The sequence below is a fragment of the Embiotoca jacksoni genome, unplaced genomic scaffold (assembly GCF_022577435.1).
Source record: "Embiotoca jacksoni isolate LCO1_2020_lvr unplaced genomic scaffold, fEmbJac1.0.p SCAF_8, whole genome shotgun sequence".
Classification (NCBI taxonomy): domain Eukaryota; kingdom Metazoa; phylum Chordata; class Actinopteri; family Embiotocidae; genus Embiotoca; species Embiotoca jacksoni.
This window is the reverse complement of record NW_027185436.1, coordinates 11,902,294-11,925,992: the sequence shown is the minus strand read 5'-3', so window position 1 is coordinate 11,925,992 and position 23,699 is coordinate 11,902,294. Positions and strand designations below refer to the sequence as shown.

General features: G+C 40.4%; 3 protein-coding genes across 3 annotated transcripts; 2 read left to right on the top strand and 1 right to left on the bottom strand.

Moving 5' to 3' along the window:
* The first annotated feature begins 224 nt into the window (after positions 1–224).
* LOC138215801 (hydroxycarboxylic acid receptor 3-like) lies at positions 225–1,321 on the top strand. The gene has a single exon (XM_069178203.1). The coding sequence runs from the start codon at positions 275–277 to the stop codon at positions 1,268–1,270; it is 996 nt and encodes a 331-aa protein (XP_069034304.1). The 5' UTR covers positions 225–274; the 3' UTR covers positions 1,271–1,321.
* A 1,728-nt stretch (positions 1,322–3,049) lies between these two features.
* Positions 3,050–20,417, bottom strand: LOC138191629 (kinetochore-associated protein 1-like). The gene is made up of 40 exons (XM_069138544.1): positions 20,292–20,417; positions 19,622–19,741; positions 17,647–17,790; positions 17,460–17,555; positions 16,871–16,974; positions 16,676–16,778; positions 16,460–16,594; positions 16,245–16,364; positions 15,289–15,361; positions 14,908–14,975; positions 14,523–14,818; positions 14,219–14,391; positions 13,669–13,769; positions 13,201–13,345; positions 13,038–13,094; positions 12,783–12,946; positions 12,536–12,640; positions 12,308–12,436; positions 11,801–11,917; positions 11,548–11,657; positions 11,167–11,383; positions 10,636–10,725; positions 10,369–10,534; positions 9,815–9,873; positions 9,519–9,735; positions 9,361–9,434; positions 9,028–9,238; positions 8,726–8,838; positions 8,553–8,608; positions 8,326–8,404; positions 8,118–8,242; positions 7,881–8,016; positions 7,673–7,768; positions 7,447–7,503; positions 7,041–7,095; positions 5,512–5,575; positions 4,690–4,819; positions 4,503–4,592; positions 3,907–4,061; positions 3,050–3,502 (listed from the first exon to the last, which is right to left on the bottom strand). The coding sequence occupies exons 1-40, from the start codon at positions 20,415–20,417 to the stop codon at positions 3,430–3,432; spliced, it is 4,749 nt and encodes a 1,582-aa protein (XP_068994645.1). The 3' UTR covers positions 3,050–3,429.
* Positions 20,418–21,903: 1,486 nt separating this feature from the next.
* LOC138191878 (hydroxycarboxylic acid receptor 3-like) lies at positions 21,904–22,845 on the top strand. The gene has a single exon (XM_069138939.1). It carries the CDS (start codon positions 21,904–21,906, stop codon positions 22,843–22,845), a length of 942 nt encoding a protein of 313 aa, XP_068995040.1.
* Positions 22,846–23,699: the final 854 nt, after the last annotated feature.

Here is a 23,699-nt window from a genome sequence, read left to right as displayed (position 1 = left end):
TTTTCACATGCAAGGATAGTATTGAATTGATGGCTCTTGTGTAAAAGTGATCAAATTATAATTATTACTAACCCCTTTGTGGCTTCTTAATGAAAAAAGAGATGACTAATCTTGTATGTTGACGTCTAATGAAAAGCAGAGCCCACAGACTTCCTGCGGAAGACAAAACCACACCTTCTTTCTGGTAACATTTCTCTTTTTTAAAAAACAGCAGTCACACCTCAGGCGAGTTATTTCTTTGAGCCACATGCAGTGAGGAAGCACACAACTCAACATGAAATGCAACTTCAACGGGACCGTGCTGATCACAGTGCTCCCTCCAGTGCTGGTGACAGAGTTTGTCTTGGGGCTCCTTGCAAACGGTTTGGCTCTGTGGATCTTCTGCTTCCGCCTGAGGCCCTGGAAAAGCAGCACAGTGCTTCTTTTCAACCTGGCAATTGCTGATTTTCTGCTCAACCTGACTTTGCCCTTCCATGCCGTCTACTACATCTCTAAGATCAAGTGGATATTTGGAGCCGCATTCTGTAACATTGGACTCCTACTGTTCGCAATGAACCGCAGAGGAAGCACCTTCTTCTTGATGGCTATCGCTGTGGACAGGTACATGCGTGTGGTGCATCCCCATCATCCCATCAACCATCTGAGTGTCTCTAAAGCCATGCTTGGAGCACTTGGACTATGGTTGGTCACCATTTCAATGACGGCTCATGTCCTCACTTTACAACAGAACAACACCTCCTACTGTGAGAGCTTCATGATTGATTCTGATCCCAGGCGCAATTTCACTTGGCATAAGTTTGCGTTTCTCTTTTCCTTCCTCCTACCTCTGCTCGTGATTCTCTTCTGCACAGTCCGCATCACTGGCGAACTGAGAGGGAGGCGGCTGGCCCAGCATGCAAAGATTAAAAAGGCTATGTGCTTCCTCATCATAGTCCTTGTGGTCTTTATCATTTGCTTCCTCCCGAGCAACATCACAATGCTGATAATTTGGATCAAGACCAAGGGGTTAGCCAGCACCCTATCCAAATCTGAAATCTGTCCTGCACTTGAGGACCTGAACATTGCATTTTTCATCACCATCACCCTGACCTATCTCAACAGCGTGCTGAATCCTGTGGTCTACTACTTGTCCAGCCCGATCTTCAAAGGTATCTGCAGGAAAGTTCTTCATCTGCCCGAAGCGAACACTGTTGACAGTACAGAGAAGAAAACTCGAGAATCATTCAGCCAGCTGGGAACACAAAACGAAGGAAATGTAACACGCAGCTGAGAAGATAAGTTTATCATTGAAATGTAATGGTGCCACAACCAATAAAATACTTCTTCACTAGTTATCCATTATATTGACTGCCTTTGCAAAAAAAAACACGACTAATGCGGGATAAGAGTAAATGCTAGAATATGGAACAGGACAAAGATACTGGAGTCATAAAGGTAGCAGATTTAGTCGTATCATATAGAGCTATATTTAGCTGCAGATGACTAACATTTACTATTTTTAAAAGCTTTTCTGATGCTACACAGTGGCTGGAAAAACCCTGAATGTTTTGAACAGAGTAATTGAACTTGTCATTTCTGCAAAGACAAATGCGTCTGCTTCGTTAGTGGCTTGCTTCAAACAATGTTATTTTTTTCATAATGAGTGCACTTTTCTCAATGTTTCTTTTGAAATAGATTTCCTATTTTAATTTCTAATCTTTATATTCTACCAATTTATAGACACCAAACTACATTTCAAAGAAGTTCATTATATGAATCAGACATTTTAGCATACTTGTGGCTTCATAATATCAATAAAATGTCCTTTTGTAAACGTGTTGTAATCATAAAAAGATCAAAAAAATCTTTAAGAGCTTTCTCATACCAGGTGATCAATACTTTTCATGAACTGTATTGACACTAAGCCAACATGATGAGATGTTTAGGTTCGAAGTTTTTTTCTTTTCTTTAGTCAGTACTGTATCCTCCCTGTTGGAACAAATAATAAAGATTTTTGCTCTCATCACTGCGATGTCGACATCATATTTTAATTTCTAATCTTTATATTCTACCAATTTATAGACACCAAACTACATTTCAACAAGTGCATTACATTAATCAGACATTTTAGCATACTTGTGGTTTCATATCAATAAAATGTCATTTTGCAAATATTTGTTGTAATTATAAAAAGATCAAACAATGTTTAAGAGCTTTCTCATACCAGGTGATCAATACTTTTCATGAACTGTATTGACACTAAGCCAACATGATGAGATTGAGGTGAGGGAGAGGGAAGACGCTGTGCTAGGTGGCACGCTTCTTCTTTCCCTCCCCCACCCCTCCAGAATAACCTTGGCCAATGCCATAAATCATCCAAATAATGGTTGTCAGGCTTTTAAAAAGACGGTCAGAGGCGTTTCCCTAACACATTTGGTGTTACAAATGCAGTAGTATTTTTTTTGTTGCGCGTTTACTCTCCCAAAAAGGAGTCTGGTCTGCATCGGGTGTGAAAGCACGTGAGCAGGCGGGCGGTGGTGATTGGTGGAACTAGTGGCTTGCAGATAAGTGGCCCCTGATGACTGGAGGAGCTGCCTCTGTGGGGGAGCATCATTCACCTCACCCCTCTCTCCCAAACAGCCACACTCCTACCCAGTGCGTCCACCTGTAGCTTTTACCATGCGCATTGCTTTGATTGCCCTCTTTGAATTTCGATGGGTTTACCGTTGCGTTCATTATAACAAGAGGTTAGAGTCTCTTTCGGTGGGCTTCGTTTGACCTTCTTGTCCCGTTTGTGTAAGATGAGTCATGTTGTGTCTCAGCTGTCTCCAGACAGGTATAACAGTGTGTAAGAGACAAAGCATTCACAGAAGTCGGGCACAAATATCCTGTAGGTAATTGTATGACTGGATAAATGGAGCTATTCCATTAGAAAAGAGGCTAGTGTAAAAAAACACACCCGACCCGCTGGATCCCCGACGTGCAGCGTGCGAGGGCCCGCATATCACTGCTTGCAGTTTTAATCGATCTTGTGCTTCTAAAGTTTTTCTTCAAAAATTTCTCGAAACAGTTTTCAGTAATGAACAGAATTTATTAAAATATTTCAATGAATAACTGAAAGTGCAAATATTGCATCTCGGGCCAGGGCAGACCAAGAAAGACTGTATTAATACAACAGAAGAAATAGTGCTAGTTTGTCCCAATACTCTATTTTACAGGTTAAGAAACTCCTGAAAAACAAATTTAAGTAAAATTAGAGGATCGTTATGTTTCTATCACAGAGAAGAGAAACAAAAAAGGCACACATTTATAAATAAAACAATAATTAAGATTTGAACGGCATTAAACACAAAGTTGATTGATTATATGAATCTTTGAGTGGTTTTTATTCTGCACTAACTGGGTCCAGGATCTCAGCTTCAGTTACCTTTAGTGAAGTCGCGTCGTCTGTCAGCGTTTCACTCTTTCATGCTCTCTCCTCTGTTTCATGTATTCACGATTGAGCGAGTCAGCATCATCCTGACTGAAGAGCAGATTAAAAACAAACTGATGTGAAGAACTCAAACATTTTGAAAGGGAATCATGTAGGTTTTGAGCAAGTTTTATTTTGTTCTATAACTCTTTTAAGTTACATTAGACTAGAAAAAAAAAAGAAGAAAAAAAAAAAGAAGGCTCTGAATGTGTGTGCATGCCTATTGTAAGTTTAGTACGTATGGTCATGGGCAAGAGTATCTTGTCAGTCTTGAATACGAGTTTTTCCATGGATCATACAGAAATCTGTTCTGTATCTCTGTATATATGAATATATCATTATTAACATTATTCTGTGATAATGACATTATTGATGTTTTTTGACCAACAGTGATTAGAAATGTTTAAATGCTTCTTTCCCACGATATTTGGTTTTGAAAAAAAAAAAGATCTTACCAGTTCTGGCTGATCAGGTAGTCGACCAAGTCTTTCATCTGGTTAGGCTGACCACTCGACACTATGAGCTGCTTCAGATGGCTGAAGTGTTTGGTCTTCAGCAGTTTCTGGTGCTGTCCATTTTGGCTGATGAAAGTTAATACCGTCTCCCGGATCTGAGGGATCAGAAAATTCATAAAGTCACATAATATGACAATAGCTCAAAACCATACAGCATGCCCAGTTAACATTCATCTGTTGAGAAAGAGAAAGTCTCACCAGACACCAAATTTAAAAACGGTATACGGCCAAATACAGAGAAATGAACCTGGTGGTGATATGCCTAATCAGCATTTTGTCGTTTGGCAAGGTCTAAAATGTAACAGACGTTTATTGATATGTAAAATTTCTGGATTATAGCTTCACCACCTGAAACAACAGCTAAACTGGAAGCACAGAAAAGTTTTTTCAGCTCAAGTGTAAATACTAAATGAAGTTGAAGTGCCAGGCAGTTTAATTGTCAGTTTGAGTAAGAGCCGAAAAGTGAATGAAATGTCGGTTCTTGTGTACGTGTTTGGTAGAAAAGACTTCACATCCGGTCTAAAATGACACCTGACCTGCGAAGGGATTCCGGCCAACTCCCCGGTGTTCATAAGTTCTTCCACCTGCTCGAGGACATCGACCGGGTTGCAAACAGACAGGAAACCCTGGAAGCAGCAAAAAGGGGGTGAGTGATCATAATTAGAGCCTAAAATACAGTATATAGCTACTTCTCACGTGTTGTATTGACATGGAGGCACTCACTTGGATCTGTTGAGCCTTTTTATTGGCACAGGGGATGAGAAGGAGAGTCCCCAGGGCGAAGGCCAACAGATTTAACTGCGCGAAGCGATTGGCAATTCCTATCAAGTCCAGATTCAACTGGAAAGGGCACCTTGGAAAGAAATATGAATGGCAGGGACGGAGGCAATAAACATGAAGAGAAACATTAAACAAATTCCAACATTCAGTAAATCAAATCTGGGTCCATGAAACAGACAGAAGTCGTATCTATATTGTATAACTGCAAAGATTACCATGCTTACATACAGATGAGCAGTACAACAGATGTAATGGATACAGGACATCAAGCTGAAGTTCATTTTCTAGCCCTGCCTCTGGGTAGGCTTTTAAAGACGAGAATCAACCAGCCAAATAAGTAAGATGATTACACACAATTGTGGCAGATGAAACTGACTGTGTGCATGCGTCTATGTATTGTACATGACACTGATGTGATGAATTTAAGTATAAAGACAGTAAGAACATTTGCCAAGTGAATCCAATCAAGACGTTTTCATGTCTTTGTTGTTCTTTTAGCCATTTTCTCCACTTGTGTAGAGAAAAGTTTAAGTTCTGACTGAAAAAGACAACTGTCCAACAGTTTGTTTTGCCCTTCAGGTCATGTGGTTTCAGTTATTTACTCTGCTATGCAGTGTCTGGAAAAAAAACAACTGTCAAACTAGTAAAAGCATATTGTGTGTATTGTATGCAGTTATATTCTAGCACTGCCAGTCCATTGAGGTTCTACATGGTCCTCATGTGCAGGACAGGTGGTGGTGATAGCTGAACATGAGCAAGACGTACTTGAGGAGGAGAACAAAGGTCCTGTAGAGTGTTGCCTGTTGATCTGGACTCAGAGGAATAGAAACTGCCACCAAGAAAACAAACGAGACAGTCGTGAGCATTCAAGAGAAATGCTGAGCTGTGCAACATTAAGGGGCTTTATAAAAAAGTAGTAATTTACTGAATTTAATATTTGATTTGAAATAATGTCTGTCTCACTCTGTGGTTGTATGCAAAGCCAACACTTAAGAAACTCCAACCACAGGGGCTCAAACATGTCAATGGATTTTTCATGTTTTGCATGTCAATGCAAGGGGAACAAGACGCTTGATGCTGGCACGCAAACGTAGAAGGAAACTATACTTTTTCTTTAGAATGCAAGCATAAACAAGAACTGAAATTACCACACGCCATTTTAAGATAATGAGCAGACGCCTGCGCTCACAAAGCCTGTAAACAAAAAAATGTCTGCAGGCAGCCTCCTCAGTGTGGCTACTGTAGACCGATGTATGTATCATTACCCGAGAGAAAACAAGACTTGAATTCATAACTTTAAAAGCTCTACATATTCAATAATATATCAAGTTCACTGCCTGTATAATTAGATTGATTCCTGTCATTAAGTGGAAAGATGAGAATAATGTTAGTTAACTGTAGCAAGACTCCAACCAGCTAAACGAGCTGTCGGGGCCTCATAAACGTTTGCCTGGACGTCCCCCTGCTTCCACTCCAACTCCGCCGTAAATTGTTTGTCAGATTTGTTGTTTGGGATAATTGGGGGTCGGTAAGTAACTGTAACTTTTTTTTTGTTGGCGAGTCTGCCGTTATCGAGCACGTTACGAAACATACGCATATTCTTCATCAGCGGTGCTCATATTCATGATCAAGCCAGTCCAATGTTTACTAACAGTCGCATAACATTAACAGCCAGCTCGCAGAGCTGTTCTCATGCGGACACTGACCGCTGTCAGCTGAGGCAGAAGATGAAAACAGCATTGATGATGCTCTCCTCTCGTGTCTCAAGTCAACAATCTGCCATTGGAAGCGACAGATCTACTTCAGCAAACAGAGACAAGGCACATTTTTGGTTCAAATATTTTTCAGTCTTAAACTGAATAATATATTATTGTGACATTGTTTATTTATCGATGTAAGTTTTTATATGGTGCTTTCATCTGCTGTTAAGTGCAATAAAACTGTATCTTTCATTCATAGTTTTGTTGACAGTTAATTTTTTTTTTGGTTAATTTGTTTGTTATCATTCTTGAATCATTCCATTTTATCAGATGGAAACAAAAACACCCAAAACAACAACAACAACAAAATATGTCATTAGAATATATATATATTGCTCTTCCTGCTTTCTAATTATCTTCCTTTGAAAAACCATATCAATCGACCACTACTTTGACTACTGAAGGATTTTAATGTGCAGCATTACTTATACCACCAGGACATGGTATAAGCATCAGCACTCAGCATCAACACACATAAATGCATGTTATTTGTTTATGGAAATGAATATTGCTGACAAACAGTAAATCTTGTACCTGAGACAAAAGGTGCCATTATCATGCTCCTCCAGGTCCGGGAGAAACTCGAAACCTGGGGAGAAAATAAAATGAATAAAAGAAGAAAAAAAACCCATTTTTAAATTCATCTAGATTATCACCGATTGTTCTGGTTCTTTTATTTATGGCTCAGCAGGACATCTGTGCTGGAAGCGGACAGATGATATGAGCGCAAGTTTGTGATGTCACAAACTTACGAAGTTCAGTTGCTGCATTTGTGCTGTGTGCATTGCTCCACGGACTGAGCATTTGTCATTTCACAGTACTAATAGAGCACCTCAACCTGCTTTATGAAAAGGAAATCAGATTTTATACAATGAGGGACCTTTAAAATTAAACATAATTTATATCTTTTAATCTGTAAAATGAAAAGTGATTAAATTACCTCCCACAAAGCAGGCACAGCGACTATTGCCTCTAGAACCTTCTGCAGGCACCCGATCTGAAGAGAGGAAATAAAAACGTGTACGTTTTATTTCAGAACACGTAACCATGATGCCTTTATTTAAAAATATCCATCCTGTTGATAATTGTTCCAAGAATCAGGGGGAAAAAAACTGCTCCTTCAAATCCAGACTAATTGTGTGAATTTTTGGTGCGTGTTGTCTCACCAAGTTGAAGCTGAGCAGCTTCTGAAGCAGACTGTTCCACAGCTGAGGGTCGTATACCTGGTACTCCAGGCACAGGTCTGCCACCAACTGCACTGCCTGGAAGGACAGAGGCTGCTTCAGTTTGTCTGTATGCAAGATTTCTAACCGAGGGAAGCAAAAATAAAGAAACTAGCTGGAAATAGTTGTGATGTTTTCCCTCAGAAAGTACCTGCGGCTCATGACTGTGGTTCTTCCATAGCCCTTTAACCAAGCCCTCTTTGGGACTACTGAGGAAAGACTGCAACGTGTAAGGGATGTTTAACGCCTCCAGCTGAGAGACAAAGATGTAGCATCTCAGGTAATATCTGCATGGGGATATAAAACAGAAACATTGATGATTATACACCTTTCCAATTTTGACTTCCACCCATACTTTTACTGTTTAACTGTTTTCAGGGCCTCTTACAAGATTTTGGTCTTGGGGATCTGCAACTGAGCCTCCAGAGTGGCTGCATCAACGAGGCGGACGAGACAAAGCAGCGCTCGAGTCCGATGGCTGAAAGTCAGACGGGGACCAGAATTGCTGAGTGGCTACAGATGGAAAAAACAAAACAGACATGAGCCTCTTTTGTCCAGTATTGAGACCTACAATTAATTTTTTTCTTCAAACATACCCAGGTTTCGGCAGTTAAAATGGGGCTTAGAAGACGGATAGCCTCCTCCATGGGGCAAGACTGCAGCATGTACACCACCCTGGAAGAATCAAATATACAAAAGCCAACACATTTCAATGTTTCCGCTCTTTTGCCCAGTGATTGTGGAGGTAAAATAATACAATGACTATAATTATTAACAGAGAGGCAACAGAAAGATGCATTGATCATTTTATTGAAAACTCCACCTCATTAAGTCTGGATCCTCCTCAATGTTGCTGACAGAGTCAGGGTTACCAATTTCCTTTATGAAAGAAAAAAAAAGCGTGAAAAAGCCACACGATGGATCCAATACAGCAAGTTTTCTAAAAAACAAAACAGGCAGGGAATGAAGCGATACCAAAAGCAAAGACGGACAAACCTTGGTCGCAGCTGGGCCTGTTTTGCAGATCCATTTTTCTAACATCATGTTACAGATTTTGAGAAGATCCACCTTGTTGATTACAGCTATTTCCTTAACTGCAGCATGAATGTCTGCGACACAGACAAATCATCAAATTAAAGAGACACCACACTGTCAGTCACAACATAGTAAACAGATTAATCATTAATAGTGATTATATAAAACTAGCGCTAATGTTGGAGTTACAAAAAGACAAACCTGGTTCAGAGTAGAACATGAATTTACTGAAGCGTCAGACAGTTGTGTTACTGCATGCTCACCAGGATAAGTTTGACCTCCGGACTCTCTGTACCGCTGCGCCACACTGCTGTGCTCGTAGAGGGCCACTATGAGCCTTGCCGGCAGCCCAGTCAGTTTCAGGTGCTCTGGGCTGTTCAGCTGACTGGCTATCAATATGTTTTCAGTAGCAGAGCGCTGAAACTGCAGCTTCAGCTTGGACAGAAATGTCTCCCCTCTGGCCCGCGCTGCTTCCTGCTTGGAATCAGAGAGGAAAGGAAGCTGGTTAATGTATTAAGACACTTTCTAGATGGAGATTTGAGACATTTTAAGTTTGATGAAGTACATTTCTGCAGGTAAAAATCACAAACACTGACCTCAAGGTTGGGATCCTTCAGCCACGCATCTCCAAGAGCCAAACAGAACTTAAGTGACTGTGTCTTCTCATAGCCTGTAGGGAGTAAGAAACTACTCAGAGCGTACATATACGAACAAACCGAGCAGTGTCGTGTCGTGGCTCGAGTGTGGCTCAAACCTGCTGGAAGCTCCTGGGTTATCGTGTGGGCCGTGGCAGCAGCCAGCTCCGGGTTTTGGATGGAGTGGATGTACTTCATCATGTTCTTTGCCACGTTGAAAGTCTCCTTATTGTAGCTATGACCTTTACCCTTTTTCTTTTTCTCCAGGAGTAAAGGCTTCATTTTCTTCTCAAACACATGGTTTGCTGCTGCCATGTATAACTTGTCAAGGCTCACCTGGAGAAGGACAGGAGTGTCATTTATCATCTCTGTGATTACACAGAGTCAAGTTACATCGTAGATTAGTGTGCTTTACCTTCATCAGTTTGCTGATGAGAAGAAGTGTGGGGAAGGTCTCCTCACTGAGCTCAGGGGCTAAACACAGTTAAATATTGTAGTTAGCTTTAAAACAATTTCATCAACTCATACTAGTAAACTGCTATTTATAATAAAAATACAGATTTTGTCAGCTTAGGTTTCACAAAGAAGTTTTCTATGGCAAAAAGGTGTTTGAAAGTTTAAATCATCCCAATTAAAGGAGTTCAACTGCAGACACAGAGGTAACTCATATCTAAAATAATGTTTGGACCTCAATTGAGTCGTTGCCTTTTTAAAATTTTTTTTTTTTTATACCTAATAACAACATTTAACTGGCGCACCTTTAAAATACAGACAGATTTCTTGTCTATAGCAATGAAGAGAACTAAGAGAAAATGATATAATAAGGAGTAGATGATTTGCATATGAATAATGATGAAAAGTCATAAGCTTATTTCTGAGTTTACATCGCCTCCTCCTGTCGAAAACAAGATGTAGTAAAATCAGAGTAATCTGAGTTTGTCAGCGCTAATATAGCAGAGGCTAACTCACAGATAATCTTCCAGTAATGTTTAGTTTGTATTAGCAGGTGGAAGGGAAGTCTGCTGTTGGACAGCGGGTTCGCCAGCAGACTGTTTTCCAGAAGATACATGTTCTCCACGTCTGAGGGAGGAGAGACTCGCTTGTAGGACTTCAGGTGCTGAAGGAGGCCGATAGCCTGTGGATTAAAAGACAATGTTTTCCAATCTACGCAATTCATTTTGAAGACGAGGCGCCATTTGATTTCAAATATGCCAGTGTTTTTTTGTTTTTTTTTACCTGACTAACAGAGAAGCTGGTTACGTTGTCATCTACAGCCTGGAGGATCTCCAGCACAATGTTGATTCTCTCGTAGTTGTAAGGGCTGAGCTGTATGAGAAAGAATTTTGAAGAATCGCATAAAACATTTTCATAAACACAAAATAATTAGAAGATATAACTTGTTACAGTGGTGTTGATCATTGTACTTCATAGTCACTAGTATTGGGCGTGACGTTAACATTTTCCAGCTGGTCATCGTCAACCCAACGACTGCCGTTTGCTGATATATACACTTACGCAGGTGTGTGCGCTGGTGTCTAAGTAGCATACTAAGCTAAAAGCACATGTTTAGCCACAGCACAAAGCAGCTTTATTTTTGTTTGTGATTGTTTACTTTTTTATTTATTATTATTTTTTTTTTAAATTACCGATAAGTAAGCACGCTTCTCATTAAGTGTCAAAAGGGCTGAAAAATACTTTCCACTGGGCCCTGGTGTTTATGAGAAATTACTTTAAAGATCCCCTCCACTTCTAATTTGCCACTCTAACCTTGAATATGGCAGCACAGAGATTGTCGGTGAGCTCGCTGGTGCTCTGTAACATCGGGATGATCTGCAGGACTTGTTCCAGTGCGTCGTCGTGACACAAAGGCTGCACCTCTTCCTGGCCAAAATCCAGGTCACCTGTTCCTTCCTCATCCTCTTGGAGCAGCAGTAAGGTGGTAATGTACTGGTTGATCACACTGTCACGGTCGAGACCAAAGGTACTGCAGATGGACGCAAAAGGACAACTTTTAGCACAGGCAGGAAAGTGAAACTTGCATACCAGAAAATAGTGGACATTTAAGTACAGACTAGACCCACGTGTCCAAAACTAACTTTTCTTTTCCCTCACACGGTAGAAACTAACAACAGGAAGTAAGTGGCTGACCTGCAGTACTGGAGGATAATGTCTGGGGTGATCCTTCTGTTCTTCACCAAAACTGGGATCAGACTGCTCTTCATCTCAGGTCGCTGACGGAACACCGGCTGGATAGATATCTGGGACAGAGCAGGGGTACGTAGGTGAAATATGAGATTAAATGACAGAGAGAGAAGCTGAAATACAAAGTACAATGACACTCGGTCTATACAAACCTATTTATTAATACCAGAATGCTCCTGGAGTTTAAGTGCTGCATTACCTCTAATTTGCCAAGCTTGATGCCCCACTCAGCATCAGTGATGACCGAGAGAAATTTCTTTTGTTCCTCTGCCTCGCTGTAAAAGCAGCAGAGGTTGGCCCCGATCCTCGCCACAGCCTGAAATAATCCAGACACAGTCACGGATTTCTTGTAAACATGAATGGAAATGTTCCCATACATGTGTGTGCATGTCTGTGTGTTCATATTTTTTCCCCCAACAGTGATTAATGTGTAACATGGGTGATCACTGATCATGATTTAAAGCAACATCAAACAATCACTGAAGTTGGAACACATTGGAAGAACTTTTGTAAATAAGACTAAACGAAACATGACAAAATAAAATGTTATGACACCAGAGTGTGATTTTTATGCACTAATGAATGTTACACCAACTTCACACCACAACATTTACTCTCTGCTGAGCTCCTTCTCTTTTGTCTCCATTATTATTACAATAAAAGATTTGACAATAACTTAAAGAAGAAGAAAAATGTTGTTGCCTACCAATATTTTGTCATAGTTTTGCCGAGTGTTGTCGATAACTTTCCATAGTATTTTGAAGATTTCTGCTTTAGAGAGGAGTGTACAGAGTCCAATGGCCAAATCGCAATTGACCACCCTCGAGTTGAACACCTTGGATCCACAGAAATTAGAGATATGGTTATTTAAAAACACACTCAGATCCTTAAATCTGCCGTTACCCTTTCATGACAATTGACTGAGAAGACTCACCTTGTTCAAGAGGGCCACAGCCACAGTATTCAGAGTAGTTGCAGTTGTCTTTCGGAGATTGTTCAGGCATATATTGTACTTCTTGAGCTCTTGTGAATCATAAAGCTGAGACGAGGTAACCGTTTACAGTGTTATTCACAGTACAAACATTGCAATATATTTTTCTCAGTTTTACAGGCAAGACGCTAAGGCTATACCAATAACCAAATTGTTCGAGAAACACATGCAGTAAATGTCACCGTCATACCTGCACGCTTAGTTTCATGTCCATAACGTTAGAGGTGACATGCTGAAGACAGCTGCCGTATGAGTTGACCAGCAGTCTGAGGGCCAATTCCAGCTGACTGCACTCCTGTAACATCTGTAACATGTTGGTCATGGGGCCGAGGAGGGGCCGCATGTAGTTTGAACCTGCATGCGGGCCAGGTAAGACACAAAGTAAACTTTCCCGATTACAATTTTAGGAAAACAAATCGAAACAAGCATCAACTTAAAGACCTACCATCTTCAAAAGAGCAGTGTGACAGACAGGAACAGTCCAGCGGGTACAGTTTAGTGTCTGCAAGAATGATACTAAATAAGTAAAGCTGATGAAACCACACTGCCTGAGGAGATGAAATCCTAAACAGACCGTGAACACATGATCAATTTGAGCATCTTCCTACCCCGAGAAATAGGCAGCAGGCAGTTGGTGATTTCATACTGGACGGGGAGCACTGACACTGGGTCCAGAACAATGCAGTCTTCATTAAACACATCCTGGAAACTCCACTGAGAATAGGGATCTTTTTCTGCCTCCAAGGTCAAATCCTGGGACATTAATTTAAATTTACAGTTAGTTTAATGCATTCTGTTCATTTTGCAGCTTAGTGAATCAAAGCCATTATTTAAATGTAATTTCATTAAAGTTTTTCATCATTTCTTACTTGAAAGAGATTATAGGAACTTTACAACTTACTTACTGTAAACACACAAATTTCTGCCATTTTAAATTCTCTTGGGTGTTTCCAGATAATCATTCGTGACATATGAGGACTGATTTAAGGTTTGCTAACAAATAACCCATCAAGTACAAAGCAGGTTAAAATAAAGTAAATGAAGTCTCACTCTGTGGAAAAAGATTAGATACTGACCTTGGATATGAAGCCATAATTATCTGATAACTGACACTGATGATAGACATCCATAGCTATCCGTGTGCACTTGCAAAGCTCCAGGCAGTCCAGGAGAAGATCTGCAACAATTATTATAATATTAACTTTTTACGACTAACGCGTTTTGAAGTGGTAGGGAGCAGCCAGGTTAACTTAGAGCTGAAAAGAATATTGTCTTGTGAACTATTTAGCCTTGATGCTCTTTCACTGTTTGCCGTCCTAAGACATCATCTTCAACAAAGTCAGAAAAACTACTGCTATTACATTGAAGATTATTTTCCTGCTTTGCTGAAGTACTGTTTCAGTGTTTATCTGTGTGATTTGTAACGAATACTTTTCACTGGGTTCGAGATGAATACATTTACAGTTGGGTTTTCAGGAGAAACGTGCATTAAATCTTTACTGTGAAATTTCAGCAAACTAACAAAGATCCAAGGTATGTTATTTAACAGCTTAGTTATAAATCCAGTGCTGATTCACATAACAGCTATTTTTTACCAACATATTGACATTTACACATGTTCTTTACCCGAGTCACACACAGTGATGGCCTGACAGGCCAGATCATGTATGACTGCTGGCAAGTCCATATCCTCAGGTAGCACCATGGGTACATCAGCCTCAAGCATCTGGCATAACGTCTTGGCAGCAGTGAACAAAACCTTCCCGGTGTTGCTGTTATAGTGGTGCTCATACAGCTCACTGAGGACGTAAAGAAGAGATGACTTTAAACATTTAAATAATAACCTGATCATTAGGGTAAAAACTCATCATTGTGTCCTGTCCCCTCAGTTTCCTGTCCCACATATGGCACACCGTCCACACATGCAAACCTTAAGATCTTGAGGGCCTTGTCCACCTTGCCCACTCCGAGAGCTCGGAGGGCCAAGTCAGACCACAGCTCCTGCTCGGTGCGCTGCAGCTGCCTCCCGAGACGACGCAAGCCAGCTTCTGTGGAGATGGTCTTGGTCTTGCCATCTGGATCATTAGCCACAACCGGAGTTGTCGTAGCTTTCCCCTTAGACGATTGGCACGTGTTTTCATAGGCTGTGATGTGATGCTCCTGGATTTGTTTGCGGATGTTTGGGTCCTCATAGTTGGAGGGGGTGAAGAAAACATCAAAGTCCTCCTGAGGAAACAGAGAGAGGCTGAAGGTTAAAAACAAAAATCACAGAACAGATGGAGTATCACTTAAAACACTCCTTAAATGATGCTCACCTGCAGGTGGGCAATCGCCTTGAACATGATGAGGTTGTTCTCACACTCCATAGTTTTAAGAACATCATCTGCAGAAGACATAAAACCTGGCATCACTCTTGGATATTCAGGTATGTGGCTATAGCATTTCACCCCCCATTTTGTCTAGAAATCCAATGTCATCTGTTTTCATATAATTTCAATTGACAGGAAACTAAAGAGTCCATTTGTGTGATATTTTTCAGATCAATAGAGGAAAACTAGACTTTCCTGAAAGATCCAATAGTCAGTCAAAGAGCTGGAGCTCAGAGGAATTCAGGGACTGTCTTAAGAAAACCTCAGCATGGTTGGTGTTTGCTGACCAAGTGACTTGAGTCGGTATTGATTAAAGTAAATACTTACGTTTCTGGATTTTATGCAGGTATTCCAGGGCCTCCACCATCACCTGAGCTATGACCATCTGATGTTTCTTGTGCTATCAAAGAAAGGCAGAGAGAAAGTTGAGAAACGCAAAATAATTTAATGATCATACGCTTACCATAATGTTCTTCTACTTTCTCCTGTTCAGTCATCGAGGCATTCTTTGAACATCAAGTCCTTCCAATTTCATATATGTTCTACTATAGGCATAATTGTGGTGTCTGTTGTAGATGGATCATCTAAACAGGTGATTAAAGGTAAATCCTGGTCTGTCAGATCAGACAATATGAGAGCGGCAGAAAAAAATTCAATATTGACATGCATTTGGTGCCAAGCAAGAAGAACCTCTAATTCTAAGGCCACAGATGTACTTGTTTTTGAACAACACGCTTGCTTTTAACAACCATTTGCGTCGTGAACATTATTGCTCACATATTTAACTCTGCGTGTAGCTGGAGGACTCCATAAAAGGCACACCAGAGAAACAATGATGTCATTAGAACATCCTTATGTAAACAATAAACATGGCAAAAACTGAGTGGGTCACTACTTTTCTGATTCTGAAATCAAACTGGACCAAACACGCTATTTTCACTGTCCAGCATTTTCCGCCATGCCCCAACGTAACGGTCTCAGATTTGTTTCCCTTTAGTTGCGCATGTCCCTGACCCTGTCACATCTCCACAGTTCGCCTACACTGCCCTCACAAGCCATGTGTATATTGCATCTTGGGTACGTGTTGCGTTAATTTCTAAAGGACGCCACCACGTGCATGCAAGTGTATCTCAGGCCTAAACAAAATCTTAAAATGCAACAAATGACTTTAGTGCTTTTGACTCTACACTCACAGAACTGAGCCTCAGAAAAAAAATTTAAAAAAATAAAAAATCCTAAAATGCACTTCTATTTCAGACACATAACATCTTGACTTTCCTCACCTCATCAGATATGTGGTGTTTGTCCCCCAACTGCAGCCTCGCCCACGCTGTGAGACATTCGATCACACACTCTGCCTCTGCAGAGGACAGCTTCTTCAGGACAGTCAAGATCTCCTCAGTCTGAAAGCAGCACAAGAGAGACTTCCTACCAACATACCAGGAATGAGGAAAAAAATTATATAGTGCATCATTTTGTCATGAGGGCATTAACATACCTTGCCATGGCCTATCAGCTGGATGAGGTGCAAATAATTGATCTTCGATGTTGGTAGCTTGTATGCCTCAGCTAATTTCAGGGAGTCCTCATGAGACATCGGTAAGTGTTGCTTCAGGATGTATCTAATCAATGTCTGGAGAGCATATGTGTATGAGTGGTATTTTATAGGCAGGCACAATAAAAGTCTTAAGTCACTTAATTAAATCAAATTTACCATAATTTGAGTATTGTTTGAGAGGTTGAAATTGCGAATGCCGTAGCCTCTGAGAAGTTTTCTGATCTCCATTAGGCGGTGGCTCTCCTTTAAAAGCTCTTGTCTGGAGAAGAAATCAGGGATAAAAAAATCATAAAGATACTGCTGACTCCGGTAAATATTGCTACGTTAATGATAACTAAAATATAACCATACTTTGGCCAGTCCATCTCGAGGTACTGCTGAACAAGTTTTTCCACCACGTTACTCCAGGGCACCACAGCTTTCTGCATGATCTCCAGCACAGCGTCTACCATCAGCTGACAGGAAATACAATAAAGTGAGATTTTATAACTCCCAGCATAAACCTCAGTTTTTGCACAATCTTACTGTTTGGCTTTTCTGGCTGATTATTTTCTCAATTAATCGATTAGCTGTTAGGTCTTTAAAAAGGTCAGAAAATGGTGAAAAATGTCGACCAGTGTGTCCAAAAGCCCACGGTGCAGGCTAAAATCACTTGTTTTGTCCAGACCAACAGTAACATAACCAAAAAGATGTTCAGTTAGTATGATGGGGGACAAAAGGAACGAGAAAAAAATTTACATTCAAAAGCTTGAATTAGAGAATTTGAGCATTTTTTCAATAAAAAAACACTTACTCAAAACCAAAAATATATTATTAGAACACTTGGTAATTCATTTTGTGTAGATCAATTGGTGGATTAATTGCTGCAGCTCTAGATTTTTCACATTTATTCGCGCTCATGAACCTTTTGACTGCAACTGTAATGCTGTTCCAGACTTACATCAGTATCAGTCATGCAGCTGAGCACGGACACTGCTTTGGCTTCCCATTCTGTGAAAAGTGTGGTGGTCTGAGAACTGCAGCGCTCCAGCAGATCCTGGTGGAGTTCAGATTGGGAGGAGACACAAAAGCACCGTCAGATTTTTTTTTAAAAAAGCAACCAGTCTTTAGTTGTAATTGAGTTTTACCTTGATATACTGAAGGAGGAGCTCATCAAAAGGAATCTTGTGCTCCTCTGCATACGGCAGGACGCTGTTTTCCACTGTGGCAGCGATCAGCTCTGGAGCGGGCACTTTGTCCAGCATGAAGATCGCTACACTCCATACGCTTCCCTTTAAAATTGACAAAGAAGAAAGATTGACAACGATTGGAAACAACAACATAACTCACAGCATACCAGGGATAAGCATTATTCACAAACATAATGTCCCAATATATTTATAAATGGTGGACAAGATTAAACATCTTTCAATATGATTTGATTAATGGCAAAAACTGAGGGCTCCCTCTTACATCTGATCTCAGACCGATGCAGTTGTCATTTTCACATCCAGCACACACGTTTTTTAACTAGCAAATGTACTTGCACCTATCTGAGAACTAATTTGCATGTTGGTCTTAAAAGGAGGCGTGGTCAAGCGCCTTGAGGAAGCAGGAAGCAACTGACCAAGAACAACTTGTGCTTTGTTCCAAATGACATACTTCCCATAGTACCATAGTTCCGACTGTTTAAGGTAGAAACCCTGCGTTCCGACTCGTACACTATTTGTTTTTACTTTTAGTCCATACTACAGCTACCCTTAAAAAGTATGTACGGTAGCATGTAGTATGTATACAATTGGGACATACTACTTCATCATAAAAATGCGTCTTGAACTTTGACCCACTTTGTCATATCCGTTTGTAGTAAAAAGAAAAAGGATGCGATTTGGAACGAGTACGCTATCTTTTAATGACTCGTTCTTCTCCCCCTTCTTCCTTTTGCGGGTGGAGCATTAGCGCCACCAACTGTCTCGGTGGCTCAGGTGATGTGACGTATCTTCCCCCGCGCAACGGATTGTGGGTCAAAACAGCCAGAGTAGCATGCTGGCCTGCACACTGCAAAATACAACTGGATGTAGTCGGACATCCTGGTACTTTTGGCATCATACGTTTAACATACTAAAGAATTGGGACATACTAAATCTTTTTCTAGCATACTAAATAGTATGGTAGTATGGATATTGGATCGCGGGGAAAGTGCCCAGCATTTCACACTGCTTTTTTGGGGCGTTTTGAGTGCATCTTCCTGGTACTTACAGCGTACTGCATGTTTCTGTACTTGACAGTGTGAACGACCTCATACACTCAAAATAGTGAGTGTTAATGCACAAGTCCACCATTTGGAACACAGCACTGGTGTTGAGTCAGTTGTAGTATTGTACTGTTATTCTAAGGGCACCTTATTGAAATGGTAATATAGAGCTACATCGGCGGGTGCACAACACGCTCACACGCTGCTCGTTACACACACTGGGACATGCAGTTACACACTAACATGCAAAGGATTAAAAATAAGAAGGTACAATGTGAAAGATTGATTGTTATTGTCGACATCAATCTAACCACAAGCAGATCTGTTTCATCTGCAGAGAAGCGTTCTTTTCTTCTACTTGGCAAATCCACGGTTTTATAGCAAATTGCCAGGATGCAAGCACACCCGGGTTTTAAAGGGAATGACGACGGGTTTATTTTATGTCCTAAACACACCTGTGATTAATTAACTAATTATAGTAGAATCCCTTTAAACCATGTTTCTTGCTTTGCACTCAGTTTTTCTGCAATGAAACAAGCAAAAGTAAATATGAACACACTCTAAATGCACATGTGCCATGCGCTTTAGATTGTGCACTTAGATCGTTAAAATGTTACTCAAATACTTACATTTTGTTTTCTTAATGAAACAATATAGAAACCTTAATAGTGATAACAGGTTAATGCATCCAGTCATTTACTGACATCTGGAGATACAGATAAGCTCCTGCATATTTCTAAACTGCTATTTTAGCTCTTTTTCACCAGTTTTATGACATTTTTTTTAAATATTGTAGTTAACTGTGACCTTCATATTACATCTAACGCTTGCGCAAATGAACTTGAATTCATCACTAGTAGAGAACAAACCTTCTCAAAGACTGAAAGTGAAAGTTTGCAGTTGTATTTCTGGTGGAGGTCCAGCAGCTGACGGAGGTTGGACACCAGGTACTTGAGGTTCTCTACCTCTTCTGCAACATTATTATCATCCTTCAAAAAGATTAGAAGAGATCAATAAAGTGTGAACCATACAAGGTGTCGATATATCAAAAATGGCCTGCATGGCAGAGTTCCAAGACCAAAACCACCGCTGAGCAAAAAGAACATTAAGGCTCGTCTCATTTTTGCCAGAAAACATCTTGATGATCCCCAAGACTTTTGGGAAAATACTCTGCGGACTGACGAGACAAAAGTTGAACTTTTTGTAAGGTGTGTGTCCCGTTACATCTGGCGTAAAAGTAACACCGCATTTCAGAAAAAAAACATCATACCAACAGTAAAATAAGGTGGTGGTAGTGTGATGGTCTGGGGCTGTTTTGCTGCTTCAGGACCTGGAAGACTTGCTGTGATAAATGGAACCATGAATTCTACTGTCTACCAAAAAAATCCTGAAGGAGAATGTCTGGCCATCTGTTCGTGACCTCAAGCTGAAGCCAACTTGGGTTCTGCAGCAGGACAATGATCCAAAACACACCAGAAAGTCCACCTCTGAAGGAAAAACAAAATGAAGACTTTGGAGTGGCCTAGTCAAAGTCCTGACCTGAATCCTATTGAGATGCTGCGGCACGACCTTAAAAAGGCGGTTTGTGCTGGAGATGTGGCTGAATTGCAACAACTCTGCAAAGGTGAGTGGGCCAGAATTCCTCCACAGCTGTAAAAGACTCATTGCAAGTTATCGTAAACGCTTGATTGCAGTTGTTGCTGCTAAGGGTGGTCCAACCAGTTAATAGGGCAAACATTTTTTCACACGGGGCCATGTGGGTTTTGATTTTTTTTTTTTTTTTGTCTCCCTTAATAACACAAACCTTCATTTAAAAACTGCATTTTGTGTTTACTTGTGTTAGCTTTGACTAATATTTAAATTTGTTTGATGATCTGAAACATTTAAGTTGTGACAAACATGCAAAAAAATAAGAAATCGGGAAGGGGGAAAACACTTTTTCACACCACTGTATATTCAGACTGAACTACCAGTTTATTTCACTTTTAAATATTTTTGATTGCTGAATAAATCTGAAATGTGTGCATTGAAACTACTGCTCATTACAAAACTAAAGTTTTGTGTACAAATAATATAAACCTTCCTGCATTTTTTTTTTTTTTTTGTATCTGGTTTCATTTCAAACTTGATGTAAACATATAAAATCTACAACACTAACGCAATAAACAATTAAGAAAATAACAAATCGGCATTTAAAAAAACTAAGCCATTGTCTTAACAAGTTGCAGCCGGATGTGAGCAGTTTTTTCTCCGTGTCCTTAATATCACCAAGTTTATTTAAAGATTGATGACTCAGACACCAACACTGGCTTGTCATTGTGTTTAAGCTGAACCCTTCACCCTAGTCTTGAAATTATGTGAACCTTTGCTCAGGTTGACTCTGTTTTTCATCATGTAGCATGAATCGTGGCCAGTGTAAAGCGTCCACCAGGCTTTGCAGTAGGTGTGGGTTAAGAGCTGCAGTACGTGGCATGCAACAGTGAGGTGAATAAAACCAAAACGATCAGCTGCTAGGATAGCAGGTGAGTTTCCTGACCAACATCTGTTTAGAGTGATAACCTCACATGACTACAGATTTGATCTAACGACTGATCTAAATGTTGAATCATGCAATATGATCGATAGATAGATTCTTCAGCGTCCTCCTCTTCGCCACCTTTTCCAGACTGTCCAGTTTGCAGCCAATTATGGAGTCGGGCCTTCTGAACCAGTTTGTTAAGTCTGCTGGTGTCGCCGGCTCCAATGCTGCCCCCCCAGCAGACTACGGAGAAGTACAGTTCACTGGCCACAACAAGACTGGTAGAACATCAACATCTTGCTGCACACATTGAAGGATTGATGAAGAGGTCAAGAGTGTTTTCACACACAGCATAAATATATTTTCACATGCAAGGATAGTATTGAATTGATGGCTCTTGTGTAAAAGTGATCAAATTATAATTATTACTAACCCCTTTGTGGCTTCTTAATGAAAAAAGAGATGACTAATCTTGTATGTTGACGTCTAATGAAAAGCAGAGCCCACAGACTTCCTGCGGAAGACAAAATCACACTTTTCTGGTAACATTTCTCTTTTTAAAAAAAACAGCAGTCACACCTCAGGCGAGTTATTTCTTTGAGCCACATGCAGTGAGGAAGCACACAACTCAACATGAAATGCAACTTCAACGGGACCGTGCTGATCACAGTGCTCCCTCCAGTGCTGGTGACAGAGTTTGTCTTGGGGCTCCTTGCAAACGGTTTGGCTCTGTGGATCTTCTGCTTCCGCCTGAGGCCCTGGAAAAGCAGCACAGTGCTTCTTTTCAACCTGGCAATTGCTGATTTTCTGCTCAACCTGACTTTGCCCTTCCGTGCCGTCTACTACATCTCTAAGATCAAGTGGATATTTGGAGCCGCATTCTGTAACATTGGACTCCTACTGTTCGCAATGAACCGCAGTGGAAGCACCTTCTTCTTGATGGCTATCGCTGTGGACAGGTACATGCGTGTGGTGCATCCCCATCATCCCATCAACCATCTGAGTGTCTCTAAAGCCATGCTTGGAGCACTTGGACTATGGTTGGTCACCATTTCAATGACGGCTCATGTCCTCACTTTACAACAGAACAACACCTCCTACTGTGAGAGCTTCATGATTGATTCTGATCCCAGGCGCAATTTCACTTGGCATAAGTTTGCGTTTCTCTTTTCCTTCCTCCTACCTCTGCTCGTGATTCTCTTCTGCACAGTCCGCATCACTGGCGAACTGAGAGGGAGGCGGCTGGCCCAGCATGCAAAGATTAAAAAGGCTATGTGCTTCCTCATCATAGTCCTTGTGGTCTTTATCATTTGCTTCCTCCCGAGCAACATCACAATGCTGATAATTTGGATCAAGACCCAGGGGTTAGCCAGCACCCTATCCAAATCTGAAATCTGTCCTGCACTTGAGGACCTGAACATTGCATTTTTCATCACCATCACCCTGACCTATCTCAACAGCGTGCTGAATCCTGTGGTCTACTACTTGTCCAACCCGATCTTCAAAGGTATCTGCAGGAAAGTTCTTCATCTGCCCGAAGCGAACACTGTTAACAGTACAGAGAAGAAAACTTGAGAATCATTCAGCCAGCTGGGAACACAAAACGAAGGAAATGTAACACGCAGCTGAGAAGATAAGTTTATCATTGAAATGTAATGGTGCCACAACCAATAAAATACTTCTTCACTAGTTATCCATTATATTGACTGCCTTTGCAAAAAAAACACGACTAATGCGGGATAAGAGTAAATGCTAGAATATGGAACAGGACAAAGATACTGGAGTCATAAAGGTAGCAGATTTAGTCGTATCATATAGAGCTATATTTAGCTGCAGATGACTAACATTTACTATTTTTAAAAGCTTTTCTGATGCTACACAGTGGCTGGAAAAACCCTGAATGTTTTGAACAGAGTAATTGAACTTGTCATTTCTGCAAAGACAAATGCGTCTGCTTCGTTAGTGGCTTGCTTCAAACAATGTTATTTTTTTCATAATGAGTGCACTTTTCTCAATGTTTCTTTTGAAATAGATTTCCTATTTTAATTTCTAATCTTTATATTCTACCAATTTATAGACACCAAACTACATTTCAAAGAAGTTCATTATATGAATCAGACATTTTAGCATACTTGTGGCTTCATAATATCAATAAAATGTCCTTTTGTAAACGTGTTGTAATCATAAAAAGATCAAAAAAATCTTTAAGAGCTTTCTCATACCAGGTGATCAATACTTTTCATGAACTGTATTGACACTAAGCCAACATGATGAGATGTTTAGGTTCGAAGTTTTTTTCTTTTCTTTAGTCAGTACTGTATCCTCCCTGTTGGAACAAATAATAAAGATTTTTGCTCTCATCACTGCGATGTCGACATCATATTTTAATTTCTAATCTTTATATTCTACCAATTTATAGACACCAAACT